Source organism: Bombina bombina, chromosome 5 (assembly GCF_027579735.1).
Source record: "Bombina bombina isolate aBomBom1 chromosome 5, aBomBom1.pri, whole genome shotgun sequence".
Taxonomy (NCBI): Eukaryota; Metazoa; Chordata; class Amphibia; order Anura; family Bombinatoridae; genus Bombina; species Bombina bombina.
The window spans coordinates 147539816-147563602 of NC_069503.1; the positions used below are offsets into that span (position 1 = coordinate 147539816).

The 23787-nt window shown below is 40.8% G+C and overlaps 1 protein-coding gene across 1 annotated transcript in view; it reads left to right on the forward strand.

The window, feature by feature from the left end:
• Window positions 1-6902: 6902 nt before the first annotated feature.
• Window positions 6903-23787, forward strand: part of LOC128661400 (uncharacterized) — a 33506-nt gene continuing 16621 nt past the window's right edge. The window contains exons 1-2 of the mRNA XM_053715658.1: window positions 6903-8990; window positions 12436-12633. Coding sequence (XP_053571633.1) covers window positions 7097-8990; window positions 12436-12633 — 2092 coding nt within the window. The 5' untranslated portion in view covers window positions 6903-7096. The remainder of the gene's footprint in view (window positions 8991-12435; window positions 12634-23787) is intronic.

The following is a 23787-nucleotide window of genomic DNA, read 5'->3' on the forward strand; positions in this document are numbered from 1 at the left end:
TAGGTTTAGGGGTTAATAACTTTAATATAGTAGCGGCGATGTTGGTGGGGGCAGATTAGGGGTTCATAACTATAATGTAGGTGGCGGCGGTGTCCGAAGCGGCAGATTAGGGGTTAATAATATAATGCAGGTGTCGGCGATGTTGGGGGTGGCAGATTAAGGGTTAATAAGTGTAAGATTAGGGGTGTTTAGACTCGGGATTCATGTTAGGGTGTTAGCTGTAGACATAAAATTCCTTTCCCCATAGGAATCAATGGGGCTGCGTTAGAAGCTGGATGCTGCTTTTTTGCAGGTTTTTTTTCAGCCGGCTCAGCCCCATTGTTTCCTATGGGGAAATTGTGCACAAGCACGTTTGGCCAGCTTACCGCTACCGTAAGAAGCGCTGGTATTGAGGTGAGATGTGGAGCTAAATTTTGCTCTACGCTCACCTTTATGCGGCTAATGCCGGGTTGAAAAAAAACTGTAATATCAGTGTTGTCTTAAGGTAGCGTTAAAAAAAAAAAAAAGGCTCGTTAGCAACGCACCCCTGATACCGCAAAACTCCTAATCTAGCCGATTGTGATTTACTTGCAGGAAAAATGGTAATTTTAAATAATTTTATGAATAAAATAAAAAATAAAAAATAATTCTGGATTTTGGAATTCCAGATTTGGGCATTTGTATATGTACTGCTTTCTCTGTAAAGTTGTTCTTACTACACCAGATTCCTGACTAATTTGAAGGAAACATGTTTGTTGTAGCTCATAATACATAATACATTTCTGTTGCAAATTATTCTACTTTATAGATATATTCAATAGTCAAATCTATTTAGCTTTCATGTAAATATCAATGGCACAATCTTCCATTAATAAATGTATTATTAATATTTGAATTATTATTACATATTTTAAATGATGACTTCATGGTATACATAATATGCTAGATTACAAGTGGAGCACTAAATCTGCCCGTTTGCAGGCACACAATAATTAACCAGTCATTACAAGTGACTGGTTATTGCTACCGCAAGCTCGCGGTAGCATTTAGATCTGATCTCTGGTTAATTTTCTAAAAGTGCTCTAAATTCCCTCAAAATAGAGGGCATTTTAGTTTTTTAGCCTTTATATTGTGGTTTATGGGAACTGTGTGTTCCCAGTAAATATATATGTATATGCTTTTATATATATATATATATATATATATATATATATATATATATATATATATGTGTGTGTGTGTGTGTGTGTGTGTTAAGTGTTTATACACATATAAACACATAAATATATATGTATATAAGCATATACATATATATATATATATTTACAAATGCTGCAATCACTGCACAATTTACCCCATTGGAGCCTATGGAAGCACGCTCTCATGAGCGCAATGCTTCCCAGCTGTTTTACTTGTAATACCACCACATATTAGAGTGTGCTGGTATTACACAGTGTAGCACAAATAAAGTTTTATTGAAAGCGATATTTAGCGATCCACTTGTAATCTGGCAATGTAAAATGTATTACATTGCTGCCTAGCACCACAATAATATGGCATATTGATGACTACAAAGCAGCATGAGATGATGATGCAAAGTAACATGTAGGGAAGATAAATGATTATACATATTCACATAGCAAATTCTCAAAACCTTCTGAGCTGTTCACCAGTCTCTCACCTCCTGCTGATCTTTAACTCAATTTAAAAGAGATAATATCAATCTGCTGAAATCTCCTCGACATTAACGTCAGAATTATGTCTTCCTGTATTAGTCTCTGGTCACATATGGATCATACAATGGCATAGATCTTCCAAGATAATTTATTTGTGGAAATGGATATTAAACTCTTGCTCAGTTTCTTTGCTGATATTTCAGATCTGTATTCTTAGATTTGGAAATATTTGAAATAATTAATGTAATAGAATTTGTGGTCCATGTAAATAAAGAAATTCATTGTTTTGGAACATAGTGTTCTCTACCCATTGTAATCACAATTCCTTTGCACACTGTCTTGCGTTGCTTTTTGCTGGGTTTTTAAATTCTAAACCACCATTTCAAATTCTAAACTGAAATTCTAAAATTCGGAGTCAGTCTGTGAAAGAGTCAGTGCGTGAATGAGTCAGCATGTGAATGAGTCAGCATGTAAATGACTTAGTGTTTGAACAAGTCAGTGTGTGAACGAGTTAGGGCTCGATTTATCAAAGCCCTAGGGCTGCAAGTTCTCACAAGAACTTGCTCGCCGTATTTTAACAAGCAGTGGTCAACTGACTGCCGCTTCCCTAACCTCTTTGCCACCTCTAAGGTGGCGAAATTCAGTCTCCGTGGCTGAATCTGACTGAGGAGATTGACAGCTCCTGCCCGTGTGTGATTGGCTGTACGTGGGCAGGGGGGCGGGATTGCACGCGAGCGCAAAATTGCACTCGTGTGCAATGGTGAATACCTGAGCTGAGGCACCCCTGTACACCTCAGCTTTGATAAATCTAGCCCTTAGAGTGTAAATTAGTCAGTGTGCAATAGAGTTGTGTGCGAACAAGTCAGTGTGTGAAAGAGACAGTGTGTGAATGAGTTAGCGTGTGAATGAGTTAGTGTGTGAATGATTCAGATTGTGAATAAGTCAGCATGTGAAAGTCAGCGCGTGAATGAGTCAGCGCGTGAATGAGTCAGCCTATGAATGAGTCAGCATATGAACGAGTCAGTGCGTGAATGAGTCAGCCTGTGAATGAGTTAGTGTGTGAATGAGTCAGAATGCGTATGAGTCAGCATGTGAATGAGTCAGCCTGTGAATGCATACAGAGAGAAGTGCACTTACAGGAACGAACAACTGGTTCAATACTATTGTTAGCCTGTTCTATGGCGATTTACCACCTGGGTGCAGCTTTTTAGCCCAGTAATACTTTTCACAGAGTAGAACTTTCCTATAGTATATCAGTCTGATTCTGCCTATTACGCTCAGTCCAGCACCGAAATACCAGGCAATTCCTCTCTGAACGAGGAACACAGCAACCCCAGACAATCGTTTCAGCCTTCATTGGGCCTCATCAGTGAGGTGTAGCAATATTATTCAGCCTTTAAATGCATCAGCCTGTGAATGAGTCAGCCTCTGAATCAGTCAATGAGTGAATGAGTCAACCTGTGAATGAGTCAGTGTGTGAACGATTCAGCATGTGAATGAGTCAGCATGTGAATAAGTCAGCGTGTGAAAGAGTCAGTGCGTGAAAGAGTCAGCGTGCGAATGAATCAGTGTGTGAATGAGCCAGCGTGCAATAGAGTCAGTGTACAATAGAGTCAGTGTGTTAAAGAGTCCGTGTGTAAAATGAGTTTGCGCCTCTTTGTTTTTGTTTTTTTTACAGTGACATGATTGAATATAAGGAGGTGGCAGCCTGAATGTACATGAATATTGTGGGACTTGTATTTACGGTGACACTAGCAACCTGTGAGCTGGGACTGCACTTGTTAGTGTTGAACTGAATGATTAGAAAGTTATTGGCGAATCAGTAACTTCTCATATACTATTATTATTGCCATTATCTTGTAATTATTATTTTTGCTACATTTGTATTGTTTTATTATATACACATTTGTACTATAACATCCTCATAGCTTTGAAATAGTAAGAGTGCCCCCTATTGTTTATACATAATGAATGAGTTTGCATGTGAATAAGTCAGTGGGTGAATGAGTCAGCGTGTAAATCATGCATCACATGATTAAGGGGAAACCCCGAAACGTTGTGACCTGTTTGTTGTCTACCTGATACATTGAAATAAAGAAGATTTTTGTATCATTGGAGACCACTTTTTCTTTATTATTCCTATTGATTGGTGAGTTTGGCAGTTCTAACTGTGGGACTCTAATTGGAGTTGTGCCGGGTTAACATTTGTGCTTTTTGAATCAATGTGTATATGAGTCAGCGTATAAACGAGTCAGCGTGTAAATGAGTCAGCCTGTGAATGAGCCAGCCTGTGAATGTGTCAGCGTGTGAATGAATCAGCCTGTGAATGTGTCAGCCTGTAAATGAATCAGCCTGTGAATGAGTCAGCCTGTGAATGAGTCAGCCTGTGAATGAGTCAGCCTGTGAATGTGTCAGCCTGTGAATGAGCCTGTGAATGAGTCAGCCTGTGAATGTGTCAGCCTGTGAATGTGTCAGCCTGTAAATGAGTCAGCCTGTAAATGAGTCAGCCTGTGAATGAGTCAGCCTGTGAATGAGTCAGCCTGTGAATGTGTCAGCCTGTGAATGTGTCAGCCTGTAAATGAGTCAGCCTGTAAATGAGTCAGCCTGTGAATGAGTCAGCCTGTGAATGAGTCAGCCTGTGAATGAGTCAGTGTGTGTCTGCTGGGATTGTTATCAGAAATTCCCAGCACTTGATATTTAGCACCTTGCAATTAGGTGCTTCATTCTCATGAGTGTTTTTAATGTATTTCTTCTTAATACTGGAATCATTTTGGAAGTTAATGCACAGCTTTGGTGCCCTTATGTTTGATTTGTTACTAAACTATTCACTGTTTTGCAGATTTAGGATACATGCATTGAAAAGCCTCTTTAATTTTCTTTATCTTACTTTCTTTACTGTGTCTAATTAGGGGCAGATATAAATATGCACCTGCACAAATCAGCCAATCACTTTTCAGGATATTGTAAGGTTCCACAGCATGCACTACAGTCTTTCTTGGTATAAGGTATAATAGAAAAATGTCCTGATTCATTGGGAGGAACCATTTGTGCAGAGAAAGAGCAGTAATTAGTTATCAGGTTAGCAGTGGGAAAATGTGTGAACAGGCATAGGGGCCTATCTATCAAGCTCTGAATGGAGCTTGATGTCCCGTGTTTCTGGCGAGCCTGCAGGCTCGCCAGAAACAGCAGTTATGAAGCAGCGGTCACAAAGACCGCTGCTCCATAACTTGTCCGCCTGCTCTGAGCAGGCAGACAGACATCACCTGAAATCAACCCGATCGAGTACAATCGGGTTGATTGACACCCCCCTTCTGGCAGCCCATTGGCCGTGAGTCTGCAGGCAGCGGCGTTGCACCAGCAGCTCTTGTGAGCTGCTGGTGCAATGCTGAATACGGCGAGCGTATTGCTTGCCGTATTCCGCGAGGTCTGGCGGACCTGAGACGCACTGTCGGATCAGGTCCACCAGACTTTCTTAAATAGGGGCCAAAGAGTCAAAACCAGAAGATCAGTCTGAAACCATCCTTCAAAGTAGAAGTATAAAACAGGTGCAGTGGTCAGGGCGCAGTTCCAAGGTTCAGAAGCCAGTAAGTCAGTCCTCAGGTAGCGCTGCAGAATCTGTGGGTGCTCTTCAAATAACTGATAATAATTGTAATAAAAATAATAATAGAAGGGTAAAACTTAATCCAGAAACGTTGCTAGGGCCAAGATCAAGGTAACAAGCCAGAAACATGAAGGCTTTAGTATCCATAAGAAAATAATGAATCACTGAATGGGAGTCTGAGATGGCCTTTTAATACCTCTCATTGAGAGGTCACCCCTGATAAAATGTAATGAAAGGAGCATTAACTTAGGACACAGTTCCATAGGCCAGACAAGAGTGGCGTCCAGGAAGCTTGCCACACTATTCCAATCCTATTTATGGTTGTCCATGGCTCCTGCAGCAGTAATTCGCCTCCTTCAAAATTCCTGTCAGTCCTAGATCTCAGAATAGTGTGGCTCCTAGTGCGCTGCAATACCAGACCTCCTGCCCACACAACGCAGCTCTGTCTGTGCTGCAAAATTCAGCTCCTTGCAAGTATAGTGCGGCTCTGGCTGTGCTTAAGACACTGTGGTGGGGGTAAGGGTTTTGTAAAACTGCAATACTCAAAACTAAATTATATGAAAAATAGCAAAAATAAATTATAAAAGTGCATTCCAATTTTTTTTTAATTATGTTTAATGTCCCTTTAATAATAACAACAAAACTATATTCTCAGAATATGTCCCTGTGCAACAAATACAATGTAAACGTGGCACTAAAATGTGTATTTAACAATGTAGATGTAAAAACTAGCTTACATCTTCTAACATGCATACAGAGGCATAACTAAAAGGTTGTTTTAACAGTAAATCTTTCTAATTATGCTCTGTTATGTTGCTTTATTCACGCATTCCCAGACTCCTTTCAAGTAATGACCATAATCATTTTTTTTTCTGAGCTATCAGTCTCATCACAGCACTGTTTGACTCATCAGTCTTGTGTTTTGCTCGTTAGTGGGGTCACACTAAGAATTACTCGCTACACCGCAACAATTTTCCATTTGTGTTCACTCTCATGACTACACATTTCAGCCTATGTGTTCCCCAAACATTCCACAACCCATTCAAATATAACCTTAAAAATCTGTACTGATGAAAATGGGTAAACCTTGCTTAATATGCATAACAGGATCATAATGTTTTCTTTTATATAAACATATTTAAAAATAATTAAGCAAAACAGATCAGGACAATAGTATTCAAGAGACTTTTTTACATTTAAATATACAGCAATAAATTAGAATAAAATGTTATTGGATTAGTTTTATAACTGAAAAAGAATTTTACTACCGTTATAACAATTTTACTGGCTTCATGTAATTTATGTTGCCAAAAAAATTAGCTATCATGTACCTGGGTTTGTTTTTGGGGTTTTTAAACATTAAATAACAGTCATGTTCTACAGTTTCTGAAGATCAAGTTTGATTATGTACTTTGAAATGGAGTTGCAGATTATCCTTAGCTCAACTCTTGGCTTTCCATTCACTTTTAAAAATAATTCATTATACAAAAGTCCTGCCAAAAGATATTGTGATAGACAGCAGCTATTTGATTTTGTTATGGGGGAAAAAAACACATTAAGATTTAAAAATATACACCCAGTGCAATTATATGTCCCATAATTTACAAACATGGATGCCCATTGTACAAATGCAGTGTAGGGCTTAGCATAAGCCTGGAGCAGTCTAAGGGTTAAGGCTGTAGGAGAGTGGGATAGAAGAGAGAGGGCTGTGTCAGGGTGCAACATTGTTGCTATTCAGGGTAGGCCCCTCCTTACCTGTAGAAAAGCTGAATCTTCCCTGGCAACTTCCTCTTCTTCTCTGGATCCTGACTGAAGCAGTTTTGTCCTCATTAGTGCAGACATGAATCGTCCCAGGCGTTCTACTTTGCCTCCCAGACGTTTTCAGACTGACCAAGCACCATCTGGATCTGCAAATGTGACCAGACAGTTAAGTGTTCAATCTGATAGTTTGGATGATTTGGTTATTATCCCCCCAACTCAGTTTTCTAATGTTGTTACTGCTCAGATTCATAATATAGAAGAGCTGGAGTCAGTTAATGATCAGTTAGAGCAAGTAAATCCCCCACAACAGCAAATAAACTTGCCTTTTGACAATATTGCAGCTAGCCACATGGCTTCATTTATCAGTGCTGTTCCTCCCTCAGCAGTGTCTGCAGTATCAGGTTTATTACAGAATATTATTGCAGCAATGGCTGCTTCTCAGCCCATTCCACAAGAGCCGGTTACAACTAATTTTAATCCTACTACCATACCGGTTTTGAATAACCCTCAAGGAACACCTAGGTCCCAATCTGCAATATTGCAGACACCACAGACACCACATCTTACCACCACACAACCTGTTATTTCAGGAGTCTTAACTCCTTGTAGGCCCACAGTTGCTAAAAAACAAAACAAACCACAGCCTCAATCCATTATTCAGACACCTGCGGCCTCTGGCGGTACTCTGCCCGGACGGGACAGAGCTAGACCAACCGTCGCTTCTACCGCCACACCACTCACTAATCCGCGGACACCTTCGGGGACCGCAGGGCCTCCGGTGACATTACTGGAGCCTTGCGGCCTTGCTGAACCCCGACCGCGTGGTGCGCGGCCTATCCCCAGGGCAGACGACATGTTAGTGATGTCACCGGAAGTGCCCATCGGCACTTCCGGTTTGGCGAAACCCCACGCGGTCGCAGGGACATCGGCTCACGGTGCTACACAAGATGCAGGTGAGCACCGAGAGTCGTCCTTGGCCGTGGATGGGGTATTAATAGGAGGGCAAAGGGGCAATAAGGGCGCTAGCATGCAGCGCAAGCAGGCGGTAAAAAAGGCCCAATATTATCAATTGCCGCAAAGGGGCCGCTCACAGTTTAGAGGCAATGCAAGGCAGACAGGCATTAGAAGGGGAAGGGGTGCTCGCACTATTAACCCTATTAGGGCAATGAGGCCTTTAGAATTTGCTCATGGGTTTCATATAAGGAATGTAGTTGCAGCGCAAACACACGATCAGCAGGATTATTCCAGTAACATTATAAGTGATGCAGGTAGCGCAATTTCAACAGCGCAGCAGCAAGAGGTGTTACTCATTAACCCTCAAAGTGCTGATTGTGGCGCAGCTCAGACAGCTGCGCAGCTAGCTGGTTTCATTAACCCCCAAAGGTATGAATGTGGCTTGCGTGATGGTGATGTCTGTCAGACGGCTGCACAGCCAACAGAATTAGTTATTAACACTTTAAGGTCTGAAAGTGGTTTACATGTGGCTGAAACTCATAAATCATCCTCCATGGTGGCGAATGCAGGCTTGCAAGGGGTGAATGTGCAGACAGTAGGTCAGATACAGACAGGAGGTCATGGTCATCTCACTGCTATGACTGCTGCAGCAGGTAATGCATTAGTATCAAATTTAGGCCAGAATGCTAATGTTAGGGCACAAAACAATGCTACTACTATTGTATCTAATCCAGCACAGGATGCTATTTGTATGGCCCAACTTCCTGCTATTGATAACCCACACACACAAGAACAAAGTGCTCGCGAATTATTGTCTCTCTTGCAGGGAGTTCTTCACTCAAAGGAGCCAACAAAGGTCCAGCAACCAACTGCTGCTGTAATTAACCCAGTGGACGCAGGAGCAGCTGCGACCACTTCAAATGGACAGCAGGGCTCAGCCAACGCCATCGCTATTCCCAGTCAGCAGCCAGAACAAGTCACTAGCAACACCGGACAAGGACTGTCTGCTAATTCAAACGGTGAGAATACTTTGTTTACACACGATAACAATTCTTCTTCTGACTCATCCACCTCTGACACAGGGTCAAGTAGTGACTCTTCAATGGGTTTACAAGGGTCAGGACAGAAGAAAATGTTTAAAATGATTAAAACATTTTTAAAGAGGGGGGCTGCGCCAGATAAGAAGCGCGATAGTATGAAGATGCTAGCCCTTCCATACACGGAACCCCTTACAGAGGTCCCGTCAGAATCCTTACCCCCCAGGGCCATTTCTGAAAGACATGCGGCCCTCTATGGCGACGCAAGCCCAGTAAAATTTATTCGCTGCATAAGCATTTGCGCAAAAAAGTAGTAGAATCCACAGAGGTAAATACGTTAATATATTCGACCTCTCTGTGGAAGCTTATAGGCAGAGGGAAAGAAGTGCTGAAGGGACAGGCCCTAAAAAATGTAAGCGCCCCGATACTTTCGATGAGTGGCTGCAATGCTTTAGGGTGTTTTCCTCTTGTTATATAGAGAAATACCCCTCACAGAGCCTGGCCATTCTTAAATACACTGACACCATTCATTGGATTCAGCGTAATCACAGCGATGGAGTATGGAGGGAGTATGATGCAGAGTTCAGAAGAAAGATGGCGGGTAACCCTACCTTAACTTTCGACTCCACAGATAATCAATTATGGCAGCGGATGGACCCCAAAGGGGGTTCCTCCTCCGCCATTAACTCCCCGCAGCAGTCATTTCGTCCCAATAGAAATAGGAAAAGGGGGGGCACATGCTGGCCTTTTCAGGATAAAAAATGTGAAAAGGGTAGCTCATGCGCCTTTAGGCACGTCTGCAGATTCTGCTCTGGATCACACCTGGGTAGTGAATGCAGCAAGCGAAGGGACAATACCACAGCCAATAAGCCCCCAAATACCAGCCTGGGCCAAAAAAGTGGAAACGCCAATTAAGGTTGGGGCAATGACACCCTGGTTATGGACATACCCAGACCAGGGTGCGGCACGAATGTTGTGGGAAGGGTTTTCATACGGTTTCAAAATTCCAACTGTCAAGTTCATTAAGGCCATTAAATTTCATAGGAATCTAATCTCAGCATATCAGCACCCTAAGGTCGTGAGGGAAAAAATTGATAAGGAGGTGGCCTTAGGCCGCATGGCCGGGCCCTTTCCTTCTCCACCTTTAGCCAATTTGGTCATTTCTCCGCTGGGGGTGGTCCCAAAGAAAGAACCCGGAAAGTTTTGTCTCATTCAGCACCTGTCATACCCTAAAGGTAGCTCAGTCAACAATGCTATTGACCCAGAACCCAGCTCAGTGCGCTATCAATCCTTTGATAGCGCACTAGATCTGGTTCGGAGGGCAGGGCCAGGTGCTTTATTAGCGAAACTTGACATTGAATCAGCATTTAGGCTTTTGCCACTTCACCCTTCAGTATTCCACCTTATGGGTTGCAAGTTGTCGGGTATGTTTTATGTGGATCGTTGCCTACCCATGGGCTGCTCTTTATCATGCGCCTTATTTCAGGCGTTTAGCAGTTTCCTACATTGGGTTGTAGCTTCTGACGTGGGCAGCGATTCCATAGCACACTACCTTGATGATTTCCTCATAATAGGTAGGGCAGGTTCTAGCGAATGCTTAACCATAATGAACAAAATGCGCAATATTATGAGCCACTTCGGAGTGCCCCTGGCCGAAGACAAATCTCAAGGCCCCACTTCATGTTTAGTTTTCCTAGGTATTGAGATTGATACCATCGCTCAGCTTTGTAGGGTGCCATTTGACAAAGTTCAAGCCATGCTAGAGGTGGTCAGAGCGTCCATTTCGCAATCAGTTATTTCCCTCAAACAATTACAATCGTTATTAGGGCTACTTAACTTCGCCTGCAGGGTTATCCCCATGGGTCGGGTTTTTAACCAAAGACTAGAAAGACAGCTAAGCGGTAGGTCCAACCCGAACTCTAAAATAACCCTGGGGGAGGATTTGATGGCTGATCTGGTAGTATGGGAAAAATTCCTTACACATTTTAACGGGGTGCGGGTATGGCGGTCAATTCCCATGTCAAGTCAGTTATTACATCTTTTCACGGACGCAGCTGGATCGCACGGCTACGGGGCTTACTTTCAGGGAGAGTGGAGTGCAGAGCCTTGGCCTAAGTCCTGGCCCCCAGTGGGCCTGACTCATAATTTAAACTCTCCTGGAGCTATTCCCCGTGGTCTTGGCCGTCGAGCTGTGGGGTAAAAAATTGGAGAATGGGACTGTTGTGTTCTGGACAGACAACATCAGTGTGGTATACGCAATCAATAACTTAACAGCCACTTCCGAGAAGGTTATCACTTTGTTGCGTCACTTGGGGCTGCGCTGTCTGGAGCTTAACATCCAATTCCAGGCCCGCCATGTCCCCGGGGTGAACAATGTAGTGGCCGACGCACTGTCACGTTTTGATTGGGTAAAATTTAGACAGTTAGTCCCAAGGGCAGCTACACTGGGCTTAAGCTGTCCTGATTTCCTTTGGCAGCTCGTTCTTCCTGGATAGCCTTGCTTCCGTTGGTTCGATCCTCCCTTGCACCATCCACATGGCACTCCTATGTCCGCATGTGGACTGAATGGGAAAAGTTCTGTAATTCCAGGGGAATTGAGGCTGCTCGGGGATCTCAGGACACGTTATGTGATTGGCTGGTGAGTTTACACACTTCCGGCGTTCGTCAAGGGGCAATACAGTCTAAATTAGCAGCAATATCATTTTTCTACAGGACTTTATCCATCCCTGACCCCACTGACTCATTTTTCATCAGGCAGGTCATCAAGGGTTGGGGTAGATCGCAGCAGCGTAAAATAGACTCTCGTGAGCCCATTACTCGCGAGCGCCTGGAACGTTTGGTCCAGGTGCTCGATGAAGTTTGTTTATCAGAATTTGAAGCCATGCTCTTCAAAACAGCATTTAATTTGGCCTTTGCAGGGGCCCTTAGGGTCAGTGAATTAGTAGCACCCTCTAAACAGAAGGCTGGGTCAGGGATTCAGTTGCAGCATGTTAGGGCTGCTCCTGGGTCCCTCCTCCTTTTCCTTCCACGTTCAAAAACGGACCAGGATGGAAAGGGAACTTGGATCCCCCTATATCCACAAGCAGTCAGCGCATGTTGCACTGTAAAATGGGTTAATATTTATTTAGCCCACAGACCGCAAGTCCAGGGTCAGTTCTTGGTCCACGCGGACGGCAAATCCCTTTCAAAATTCCAGTTTGGGAGGGTGCTGAAGCTGGCAGCAGTCAAAGCGGGGTTGGATGCTAGCAAGCTGGCCCCACACTCCTTCCGGATAGGGGCAGCTACAGATGCGGCGCAAGCGGGGTCCTTGAGCGAGGACATTAAACGTATTGGGCGTTGGCGACTCCAATTGTTTCAAAAAATATGTCCGGCCAATTGTTTAATGTTTATCGTAAATTTTCAAATACTAAAATATTTGTCTCCACAGGCACTGTCCCAGGAGTGAAGAGAATTTGGATTGTGGGACACTCCTTCGTTCACTGGGCCTCACTTCACTGTGCATCCCTCCCAATTGGCCAATCCCTAGGTTTTCCCTCCAACAAAGTATCCATTAGATGGTTAGGGGACAGGGGGATGTGTTGGCCACAATTAGCGGGAACATTATCAGAGGCCCTAGTACATTGGGGTAAGCCTCATATCCTGATCCTTCACCTGGGGGGTAATGATGTGGGGGCCATGCCAGTTCTCCAGTTAATAAAAGTTATACAGGCAGACATAAGTTGTTTGAGAGTGCGCATTCCAGGAGTCATGATAGGATGGTCCAATATAGTCCCCCGCCTCCACTGGAGGCATATGTCTGCCCATACGGCGGCATATCGGATTAGAAAAAGATCAATGCATCATTGGCAAAAACCGTCACAGGTTCAGGTGGCTTCGTGGTACGGCACGAAGCCATTTCGGCTGATAGAACTGAACTTTACAGAAGGGATAAAGTTCATCTCTCTGATGTGGGTTTAGATTTATTCATAGGAGATATCCAAAGAGCAATTTCACCCCTCCTGTAAGTCGGGCTGTGGGTGGTGGCGGCAAGGGACCATTAAAATGCTTCCTTGTGGCGGGGAGATCCCGGTCCTGTTGCGTAGGAGAAGGTCGCTAGGGGTGAGTGATGACCACATTTTGGGGAGGAGGGTAGGCCTCACGTGCACGTGACGGTAACCCTCCTTCCTCCCTCTTGAGGGATGGTCACGTGATCTCTGCAACCCCTCAGCGTCATCTCCTTAGGGCAGAGACCCCTCTGCTGCTGTTCCCGTTGGGCCGGGAATCTCCTTGCTGTACTGGGTTAGTTGGTCTCTATGCCGCCATATTCAGTTCTATTGGTTCTACTAGTTGATTTAGGTTAATAAAATTTCTGACCTGTGACGGTCAAAAATTTCTCCCATACAAAGTTGTCTGTCGTTATTCGCACTACATGCACATGTAAATAGTTATTTAAGTTAAGTTATGGTTAAGATTCTCCCTCCTCAGCTGGGAAGGATCCGGTAAGCGTTTAATCCCTTAATGCAGTGTAGGGCTTAGCATAAGCCTGGAGCAGTCTAAGGGTTAAGGCTGTAGGAGAGTGGGATAGAAGAGAGAGGGCTGTGTCAGGGTGCAACATTGTTGCTATTCAGGGTAGGCCCCTCCTTACCTGTAGAAAAGCTGAATCTTCCCTGGCAACTTCCTCTTCTTCTCTGGATCCTGACTGAAGCAGTTTTGTCCCGCCCTCCCTCCCCTTTTGTTACTGGTTCTTTGCTAAATTGACGGCAATTCAATGGCAGGGCTATGGCTACTCACCCTAGGCCCCTATGCCATTGCTGTAGTTTATAGATCTCCCCTCTCTGTTATGCGGTTCATTTCGGCTTGGTAACAGAGAGATCCTTATATCAGGTGGAAGATCTTTGTGCACCCCGGCGGCGGGGAGATCCCGGTCCTGTTGCGTAGGAGAAGGTCGCTAGGGGTGAGTGATGACCACATTTTGGGGAGGAGGGTAGGCCTCACGTGCACGTGACGGTAACCCTCCTTCCTCCCTCTTGAGGGATGGTCACGTGATCTCTGCAACCCCTCAGCGTCATCTCCTTAGGGCAGAGACCCCTCTGCTGCTGTTCCCGTTGGGCCGGGAATCTCCTTGCTGTACTGGGTTAGTTGGTCTCTATGCCGCCATATTCAGTTCTATTGGTTCTACTAGTTGATTTAGGTTAATAAAATTTCTGACCTGTGACGGTCAAAAATTTCTCCCATACAAAGTTGTCTGTCGTTATTCGCACTACATGCACATGTAAATAGTTATTTAAGTTAAGTTATGGTTAAGATTCTCCCTCCTCAGCTGGGAAGGATCCGGTAAGCGTTTAATCCCTTATAGAAAACTCAGCATTCATTCTTGTATCTTTGAGCGATACTCTCATGATAAAATAACAACATAAACGTTTATATACGTGAGTGAAAGCTATAAAAGTTTATATATTTTATTTTACCTTTTTGTTTTTTAATTTGTGTGCCACTGTATTGTAACTATTTTGCCAAAGGAGTTTTACAGCAAGAAGATGGAAAGTGGCTGTATCATGATTATGCGCAGATTTGTGTGATAGAGACGGTTCCTTGTGGTCTTTGAATACTGATTTAAGCCAATATGGTTAACTTGTATGGAAAAAACATCTGCATGCCCAGATTGTTTACTACAACAATTAATAAATTTGGGGAAGTGTCGTGTGCTTTTGCCATAAAGTGATTTTTCTATAGCAAGTGCAAAGTATTTTACACCTTTTCACAAGAATTTACTACAGTTTTGAATGATAATGCTTATCAGACCACCACTTCCCCATTTGACACTAGTTGAATTATTCTGCTCTCTTAATGTATTTGTGTGTTTGTACAGTAAATATGGGGCACTTATCTGTAAAGTATTGTTCATTAGATGGTTGTTATGTTTATAAAGTATGTAATTATTGTTAAATTTATTAGTATTTCTAAAACCTCATTGGACTTGTGAATTAAAAAAAAATCAGTTGTGGTCCCTCATTTTAAAAAAAGAAGAATGGATACCCACATAATAAAAAAATGTTATTGGTTATGTACAATGAAAATATATATATAAAAAACATAAAGTTCAAGTAATGATAAGACGGACAGACATAGTTCCCGGGTAGGCAACCTGTCCTTCCATCTCCATTGCATGCAGCAGTAGATGTACATTGTGCAAGGAATTTTTTGTGCAGTGCTACAGACAGCTCTTGCGTATCCAATAGACACCTCTGAGGAAGCAGAGAGGTTAGGAAGCAACTGTTGCCTGGTAATTGCTTCTTAACTTGCTGTAACGGCTTCAAAGCAGCTTCCATCTCTTAGGCCTAGATTTGGAGTTCGGCGGTAAAAGGGCTGTTAAAGCTCCGCGGGTTTTTTTCTGGCCGCACCATAAATTTAACTCTGGTATCGAGAGTTCAAACAAATGCTGCGTTAGGCTCCAAAAAAGGAGCGTAGAGCATATTTACCGCAAATGCAACTCTCGATACCAGAGTTGCTTACGGACGCGGCCGGCATCAAAAACGTGCTCGTGCACGATTCTCCCATAGGAAACAATGGGGCAGTTTGAGCTGAAAAAAAACCTAACACCTGCAAAAAAGCAGCGTTCAGCTCTTAACGCAGCCCCATTGTTTCCTATGGGGAAACACTTCCTACGTCTGCACCTAACACTCTAACATGTACCCCGAGTCTAAACACCCCTAATCTTACACTTATTAACCCCTAATCTGCCGCCCCCGCTATCGCTGACCCCTGCATTACACTTTTAACCCCTAATCTGCCGCTCCGTAAACCGCCGCCACCTACGTTATCCCTATGTACCCCTAATCTGTTGCCCTAACATCGCCGACCCCTATGTTATATTTATTAACCCCTAATCTGCCCCCCACAACGTCGCCGACACCTGCCTACACTTATTAACCCCTAATCTGCCGAGCGGACCTGAGCGCTACTATAATAAAGTTATTAACCCCTAATCCGCCTCACTAACCCTATCATAAATAGTATTAACCCCTAATCTGCCCTCCCTAACATCGCCGACACCTACCTTCAATTATTAACCCCTAATCTGCCGACCGGAGCTCACCGCTATTCTAATAAATGTATTAACCCCTAAAGCTAAGTCTAACCCTAACACTAACACCCCCCTAAGTTAAATATAATTTTTATCTAACGAAATAAATTAACTCTTATTAAATAAATGATTCCTATTTAAAGCTAAATACTTACCTGTAAAATAAATCCTAATATAGCTACAATATAAATTATAATTATATTATAGCTATTTTAGGATTAATATTTATTTTACAGGCAACTTTGTAATTATTTTAACCAGGTACAATAGCTATTAAATAGTTAAGAACTATTTAATAGTTACCTAGTTAAAATAATAACAAATTTACCTGTAAAATAAATCCTAACCTAAGATATAATTAAACCTAACACTACCCTATCAATAAAATAATTAAATAAACTACCTACAATTACCTACAATTAACCTAACACTACACTATCAATAAATTAATTAAACACAATTGCTACAAATAAATACAATTAAATAAACTATCTAAAGTACAAAAAATAAAAAAGAACTAAGTTACAGAAAATAATAAAATATTTACAAACATAAGAAAAATATTACAACAATTTTAAACTAATTACACCTACTCTAAGCCCCCTAATAAAATAACAAAGCCCCCCAAAATAAAAAATTCCCTACCCTATTCTAAAATACAAATATTACAAGCTCTTTTACCTTACCAGCCCTGAACAGGGCCCTTTGCGGGGCATGCCCCAAGAATTTCAGCTCTTTTGCCTGTAAAAAAAAACATACAATACCCCCCCCCTCAACATTACAACCCACCACCCACATACCCCTAATCTAACCCAAACCCCCCTTAAATAAACCTAACACTACCCCCCTGATGATCTTCCTACCTTGTCTTCACCATGCCAGGTTCACCGATCCGTCCTGGCTCCAAGATCTTCATCCAACCCAAGCGGGGGCTAGACATCCACTGAAGAAGTCCAGAAGAGGGTCCAAAGTCTTCCTCCTATCCGGCAAGAAGAGGACATCCGGACCGGCAAACATCTTCTCCAAGCGGCATCTTCTATCTTCTTCCATCCGATGACGACCGGCTCCATCTTGAAGACCTCGAAGCGCGGATCCATCCTCTTCTTCCGACGACTAGACGACGAATGACGGTTCCTTTAATGGACGTCATCCAAGATGGCGTCCCTCGAATTCCGATTGGCTGATAGGATTCTATCAGCCAATCGGAATTAAGGTAGGAATTTTCTGATTGGCTGATGGAATCAGCCAATCAGAATATAGTTCAATCCGATTGGCTGATCCAATCAGCCAATCAGATTGAGCTCGCATTCTATTGGCTGTTCCGATCAGCCAATAGAATGCAAGCTCAATCTGATTGGCTGATTGGATCAGCCAATCGGATTGAACTATATTCTGATTGGCTGATTCCATCAGCCAATCAGAAAATTCCTACCTTAATTCCGATTGGCTGATAGAATCCTATCAGCCAATCGGAATTCGAGGGACGCCATCTTGGATGACGTCCCTTAAAGGAACCGTCATTCGTCGTCTAGTCGTCGGAAGAAGAGGATGGATCCGCGCTGGAGGTCTTCAAGATGGAGCCGGTCGTCATCGGATGGAAGAAGATAGAAGATGCCGCTTGGAGAAGATGTTTGCCGGTCCGGATGTCCTCTTCTTGCCGGATAGGAGGAAGACTTTGGACCCTCTTCTGGACTTCTTCAGTGGATGTCTAGCCCCCGCTTGGGTTGGATGAAGATCTTGGAGCCAGGACGGATCGGTGAACCTGGCATGGTGAAGACAAGGTAGGAAGATCATCAGGGGGGTAGTGTTAGGTTTATTTAAGGGGGGTTTGGGTTAGATTAGGGGTATGTGGGTGGTGGGTTGTAATGTTGGGGGGGGGGTATTGTATGTTTTTTTTTACAGGCAAAAGAGCTGAAATTCTTGGGGCATGCCCCGCAAAGGGCCCTGTTCAGGGCTGGTAAGGTAAAAGAGCTTGTAATATTTGTATTTTAGAATAGGGTAGGGAATTTTTTATTTTGGGGGGCTTTGTTATTTTATTAGGGGGCTTAGAGTAGGTGTAATTAGTTTAAAATTGTTGTAATATTTTTCTTATGTTTGTAAATATTTTATTATTTTCTGTAACTTAGTTCTTTTTTATTTTTTGTACTTTAGATAGTTTATTTAATTGTATTTATTTGTAGCAATTGTGTTTAATTAATTTATTGATAGTGTAGTGTTAGGTTAATTGTAGGTAATTGTAGGTAGTTTATTTAATTATTTTATTGATAGGGTAGTGTTAGGTTTAATTATATCTTAGGTTAGGATTTATTTTACAGGTAAATTTGTTATTATTTTAACTAGGTAACTATTAAATAGTTCTTAACTATTTAATAGCTATTGTACCTGGTTAAAATAATTACAAAGTTGCCTGTAAAATAAATATTAATCCTAAAATAGCTATAATATAATTATAATTTATATTGTAGCTATATTAGGATGTATTTTACAGGTAAGTATTTAGCTTTAAATAGGAATTATTTATTTAATAAGAGTTAATTTATTTCGTTAGATAAAAATTATATTTAACTTAGGGGGGTGTTAGTGTTAGGGTTAGACTTAGCTTTAGGGGTTAATACATTTATTAGAATAGCGGTGAGCTCCGGTCGGCAGATTAGGGGTTAATAATTGAAGGTAGGTGTCGGCGATGTTAGGGAGGGCAGATTAGGGGTTAATACTATTTATGATAGGGTTAGTGAGGCGGATTAGGGGTTAATAACTTTATTATAGTAGCGCTCAGGTCCGCTCGGCAGATTAGGGGTTAATAAGTGTAGGCAGGTGTCGGCGACGTTGTGGGGGGCAGATTAGGGGTTAATAAATATAACATAGGGGTCGGCGATGTTAGGGGTAGCAGATTAGGGGTACATAGGGATAACGTAGGTGGCGGCGATTTGCGGTCGGAAGATTAGGGGTTAATTATTTTAAGTAGCTTGCGGCGACGTTGTGGGGGGCAAGTTAGGGGTTAATAGATATAATACAGGGGTCGGCGGTGTTAGGGGCAGCAGATTAGGGGTACATAAGTATAACGTAGGTGGCGGTCGGCAGATTAGGGGTTAAAAATTTTAATCGAGTGGCGGCGATGTGGGGGGACCTCGGTTTAGGGGTACATAGGTAGTTTATGGGTGTTAGTGTACTTTAGGGTACAGTAGTTAAGAGCTTTATAAACCGGCGTTAGCCAGAAAGCTCTTAACTCCTGCTATTTTCAGGCGGCTGGAATCTTGTCGTTAGAGCTCTAACGCTCACTGCAGAAACGACTCTAAATACCGGCGTTAGGAAGATCCCATTGAAAAGATAGGCTACGCAAATGGCGTAGGGGGATCTGCGGTATGGAAAAGTCGCGGCTGAAAAGTGAGCGTTAGACCCTTTAATCACTGACTCCAAATACCAGCGGGCGGCCAAAACCAGCGTTAGGAGCCTCTAACGCTGGTTTTGACGGCTACCGCCGAACTCTAAATCTAGGCCTTAGTAAATAGAGACCATAATAGTGATCAGTTCATATAGAAAGACAATCTAGTTTGTGACTGAATTTTCTATTTTATTAAAGCATTTTATTTAAGTGCTTAACTTCTGTAAAGAGGGAACCTCATCTGGAATGTTTTAGTTAGAATTAAAGGGATATTAAACAGTAAATACATGCTAGACATAATAATTTATTCCATGCAAATATTAGCCTTAGAATAATATGTAGCTGTATTTTTACCAATATATTAGTTGTTTAAATTTAGATTATATAAGGGTAAAAGTAAAATTTGTATAAAGCACTCGAGGTTCTAGAAAGTAATGGGTGCTGCCATATTTGAAATATTTTTCTATTTATTTCTGTTTTCCATGGGGAACAATTAGGGAAAGATATAAAAGCCAAGAAATTTAGTAGAGTTTGTGTAAACAATGCTGTGTTGAATCTTACAAGACCCTGTTTGCATTAGTCTGTTTTATTGCATGTTTTATATATGTTCCTAATTGTTTGCAGGAGGACAGTGAGATAAGCTTACAAATTAAAGGGACAGGAAAGTCAAAATGAAACGCATGATCCAGATAGAGCATTTTAAACTTTTATATTTGCTTCTATTTTCAATTGTGCTTCCTATTCTTTGTATCCCTTGTTAAAAAAGAATACGCACATATCCTACACTAGTGGAAGCTGCTGCTGATTGGTACCTGCACACATTTGTCTCTTGTGATTGGCTAACTAGATATGTTCAGCTAGATATCACTACTGCAATGTTGTTACTTCAGCAAAGAATAATAAGAGAATGAAGCAAATTTGACAATAGAAGTAAATTGGAAAGTTGTTTAAAATTCTATGATCCATCCAAATAATGAAAGACAATGTGGGGATTTGGAAAAAGATAGAATATTATAGCGCCAAGATAATATTCTATAAAAATGAAATACATAAGCTCCTCTGAAATCAGATTCAAAACAAATAGTACATAAGAAGAGCGCCTCACTAAAAAGTGGGATAAAGTGTAAATATATAAATAATTGAATATATTAAAAACATAACATATGCACATAAAAAATACATAACATGAATAAAATGATCAAAGGGATCCCAATGGTAAAGGAAAATGATCACAGAAAAAATGTCAGGTGTTCAGGTGATATAAAAAAAGGTGTCCTTGAAAAGTTTCCAAAAAATACATATTAGATTGAAAAAATGAAAAATAAATACAAAATAAAACAATAAGTTGATATGAAATTCCAATATAAAAATATATCTGAGTGTGTAGTGATATTTCCCGAATTGAGTGAGTGATATCTTTGACCTCAAGAAAAGGTAGGTGTCTATGTATAATAAAAGAAAAACAACATAGTGCAGAATGTCTATAAAAGATTGCGTACTGAGCGCAACAATACATCTTCAAACTATAAAATCTTTGTTACAGGCACTCAGAATAAATAGTCAATGCATTTCAGCCCTTAAGGCCTTTTTCAAGACTAAAGTTATGCCAGTAGGGGTGCTTATAAATATAATATGTGATCCAATCAAATCCATTTCTGTGTTAACGAAATGGCACCAAAATCTCACCATCCACTTCCTGTTGTAAACGTTACCGGATATTGGAAGTACTACTACTTTCGGATCATGCAGTACGTCAAATTCAGTATCTGCATCAACCCATTTCCGAGTTTATGATAGGATTTATGGGAATAGTTTTGGGCATATTGCCTTAATAGAACATATTGGTAAACAAATATATATGTAAAAACTACTATCGGTATAATAGATGGGATCACACATAGACTAAAATTACATTTAATTACTATCTTTCCTTCTATATTTGCAATGTAAATAATTACAAACATGAAAAATACAATATTGAGGAGCGCTCCATAAGTAAGTGCTGAATAAAGGCTATATGGTTCCATGAATCAGTCTTAGAGCTTGTTAGCTGGAGGGTCACAGATGCAGCGACTTTAAAAACACACAGGTCTGGATGCAGGATATGGCTATGCACAAAGATAAAAACAAAAGAAGGGCGTAAAACCCTCTAAGTGCAGTATGTTAAAAACAACTGAAATGTATTATTACAGATGCACACACACACTTAAAACCCTCAAACGATATGATGTATGTAAAAACACATAAAACGTAGATATCCTCACAAAGGAGTCATTCAGTGTCACAGAGCATCTCAAGAGTCCCCCACAATCTATGCAAGATATCCGATATCAGAGTGGAGTCAATAGGGCAAAGTGTCTCTCATAGAGATGTATAAAAGATCATAACAAACATTGTTGTGAAATAACCGCCACTATACCACATCAGCTGTACATTGAGTATCCGTCTAAAATACAGCTGGTAGCCGTATAAAATAATGTTGTATTTTGCCCAGAAATCAACTTCACCCAGCAGTGATTCCAACCTTCTCCCAGCTGATGAGTTTAAAACACTACGAAACATGCTGTCCTGGGATGGTTCTGAATCACTGCACTAACCGTAGCTAAGTTTATAAGCTGTGTGAACTTTGGCATAAAGGGAGTCTGGGTAAAAGAAGACTTGAAGTAAAAAAGTGTGTCATTGTGAACCTCATTTGCATATCTTACCCAGAATACTTTGCTGCATTGGAAACAATGTAATTCAGAGGTTTTCTGTGGGAAAAACAAGCCTTCTGGTCTGTCTATATATATATATATATATATATATATATATATATATATATATATATATATATATATACTGTATATAAAGAAACAATTTTGCAAGAAGGCACTCACCTTATTTTCAATTTATGATTTTTATAACACCCCGGAGGCTGTGGTGTTCTAGTGAGTGATTAAAGGGATGGTAAACTCTATGTTACTCATTTATATGACTAATCTTGTTCTATCACAATAATTATGGACACCTAATTTTGTCTAATACAATATATTAGATATTACTCACAAATCAATGTATTGTAAGTCATTCATCTCCGTTTCATATGCAAGAATTCACAGAATATATATATATATGCATTTGCAATTGGCTAATGACTGTCACATGATACAGTAGGAGTGGAAATAGACATAATTTTGAAATTTTTAAGAAAAAAAAATCTACAACTCATTTGAAATTCAGAATTGTAATTGTCTTGTTATCATACAGTACATTAGTAGTATACTTATCTATGTACTTACTGGTCCTTTAATTAAGGGGGTTGAAGATGTTTTCCTTTAAAGGGACACTCAGGTTAAATGAAATTTTCATGATTCAGATACAGCGTGTAATTTTAAACAACTTTCCAATTTACTTCCATTAAAAAAAATGTGCACATTCTTTTATATTTACAATTTTTGAGTCACCAGATCCTACTGAGCATGTGCAAGAATTCACAGACTATACGTATATGCATTTGTGATTGGCTGATTGCTATCACATGGTACAAGGGGAGTGGAAATATACATAACTTTCAAATTTGTTATAAAAAAATCTACTACTCATTTGAATTTCAGACTAAGCGCTATTGCATTGTCTTGTTATCTTGCATTTGTTGATTATGCAAATCTAATGTGTTGACTGGTCCTTTAAATGCATAATTTATCAGCAAATATCAATATATCAGCAATTAAAGATGATTTACTGCTCTCTTAGAAATGATTAAACACTTCAACTGCAGTGAATAAAACTAGTGTTTTTAAAGTCCTGTTTGGGCACTAAATCCTCAAAGATCACCATACTTTATACTGTAATTTGCCCTGTATCTTGCTGCACAATCTGTTGGTGTATAAATGTATCAGTATAGGTGTTTGATATTTTTCTTATTTTCATCAGGATTTAGAATACTTGCACAACATATTGTATGTAACAAGGTAACTCTTTCACAAACAATTGCAAAAAAAAAAAAAAAAACAACATTAAAGGAATAGTAAAGTCCAAATTAAACTTCCATAATTCAGTTAGGGCATGCAATTTTAAACAACTTTCTAATTTACTTGTATCATCAAATTGTCTTTGTTCTCTTGTTATTCTTAGTCAAAAGCTAAACCTAGGTAGGCTCATATTCTAATTTCTGAGCCCTTGAAGGCCGCCTCTCATCTGAATGCATTCGACATTTTTCACAGCAAGAGGGTGTTAATTAATGTCTTTCATATACTGTAGATAAAATTGTGTTCACGCACCTGAAGTTATTTAAGAGTCAGCACTAATTGTCTGCAATGCAAGTCTGTCAAAAGATCTGAAATAAGGAGGCAGTC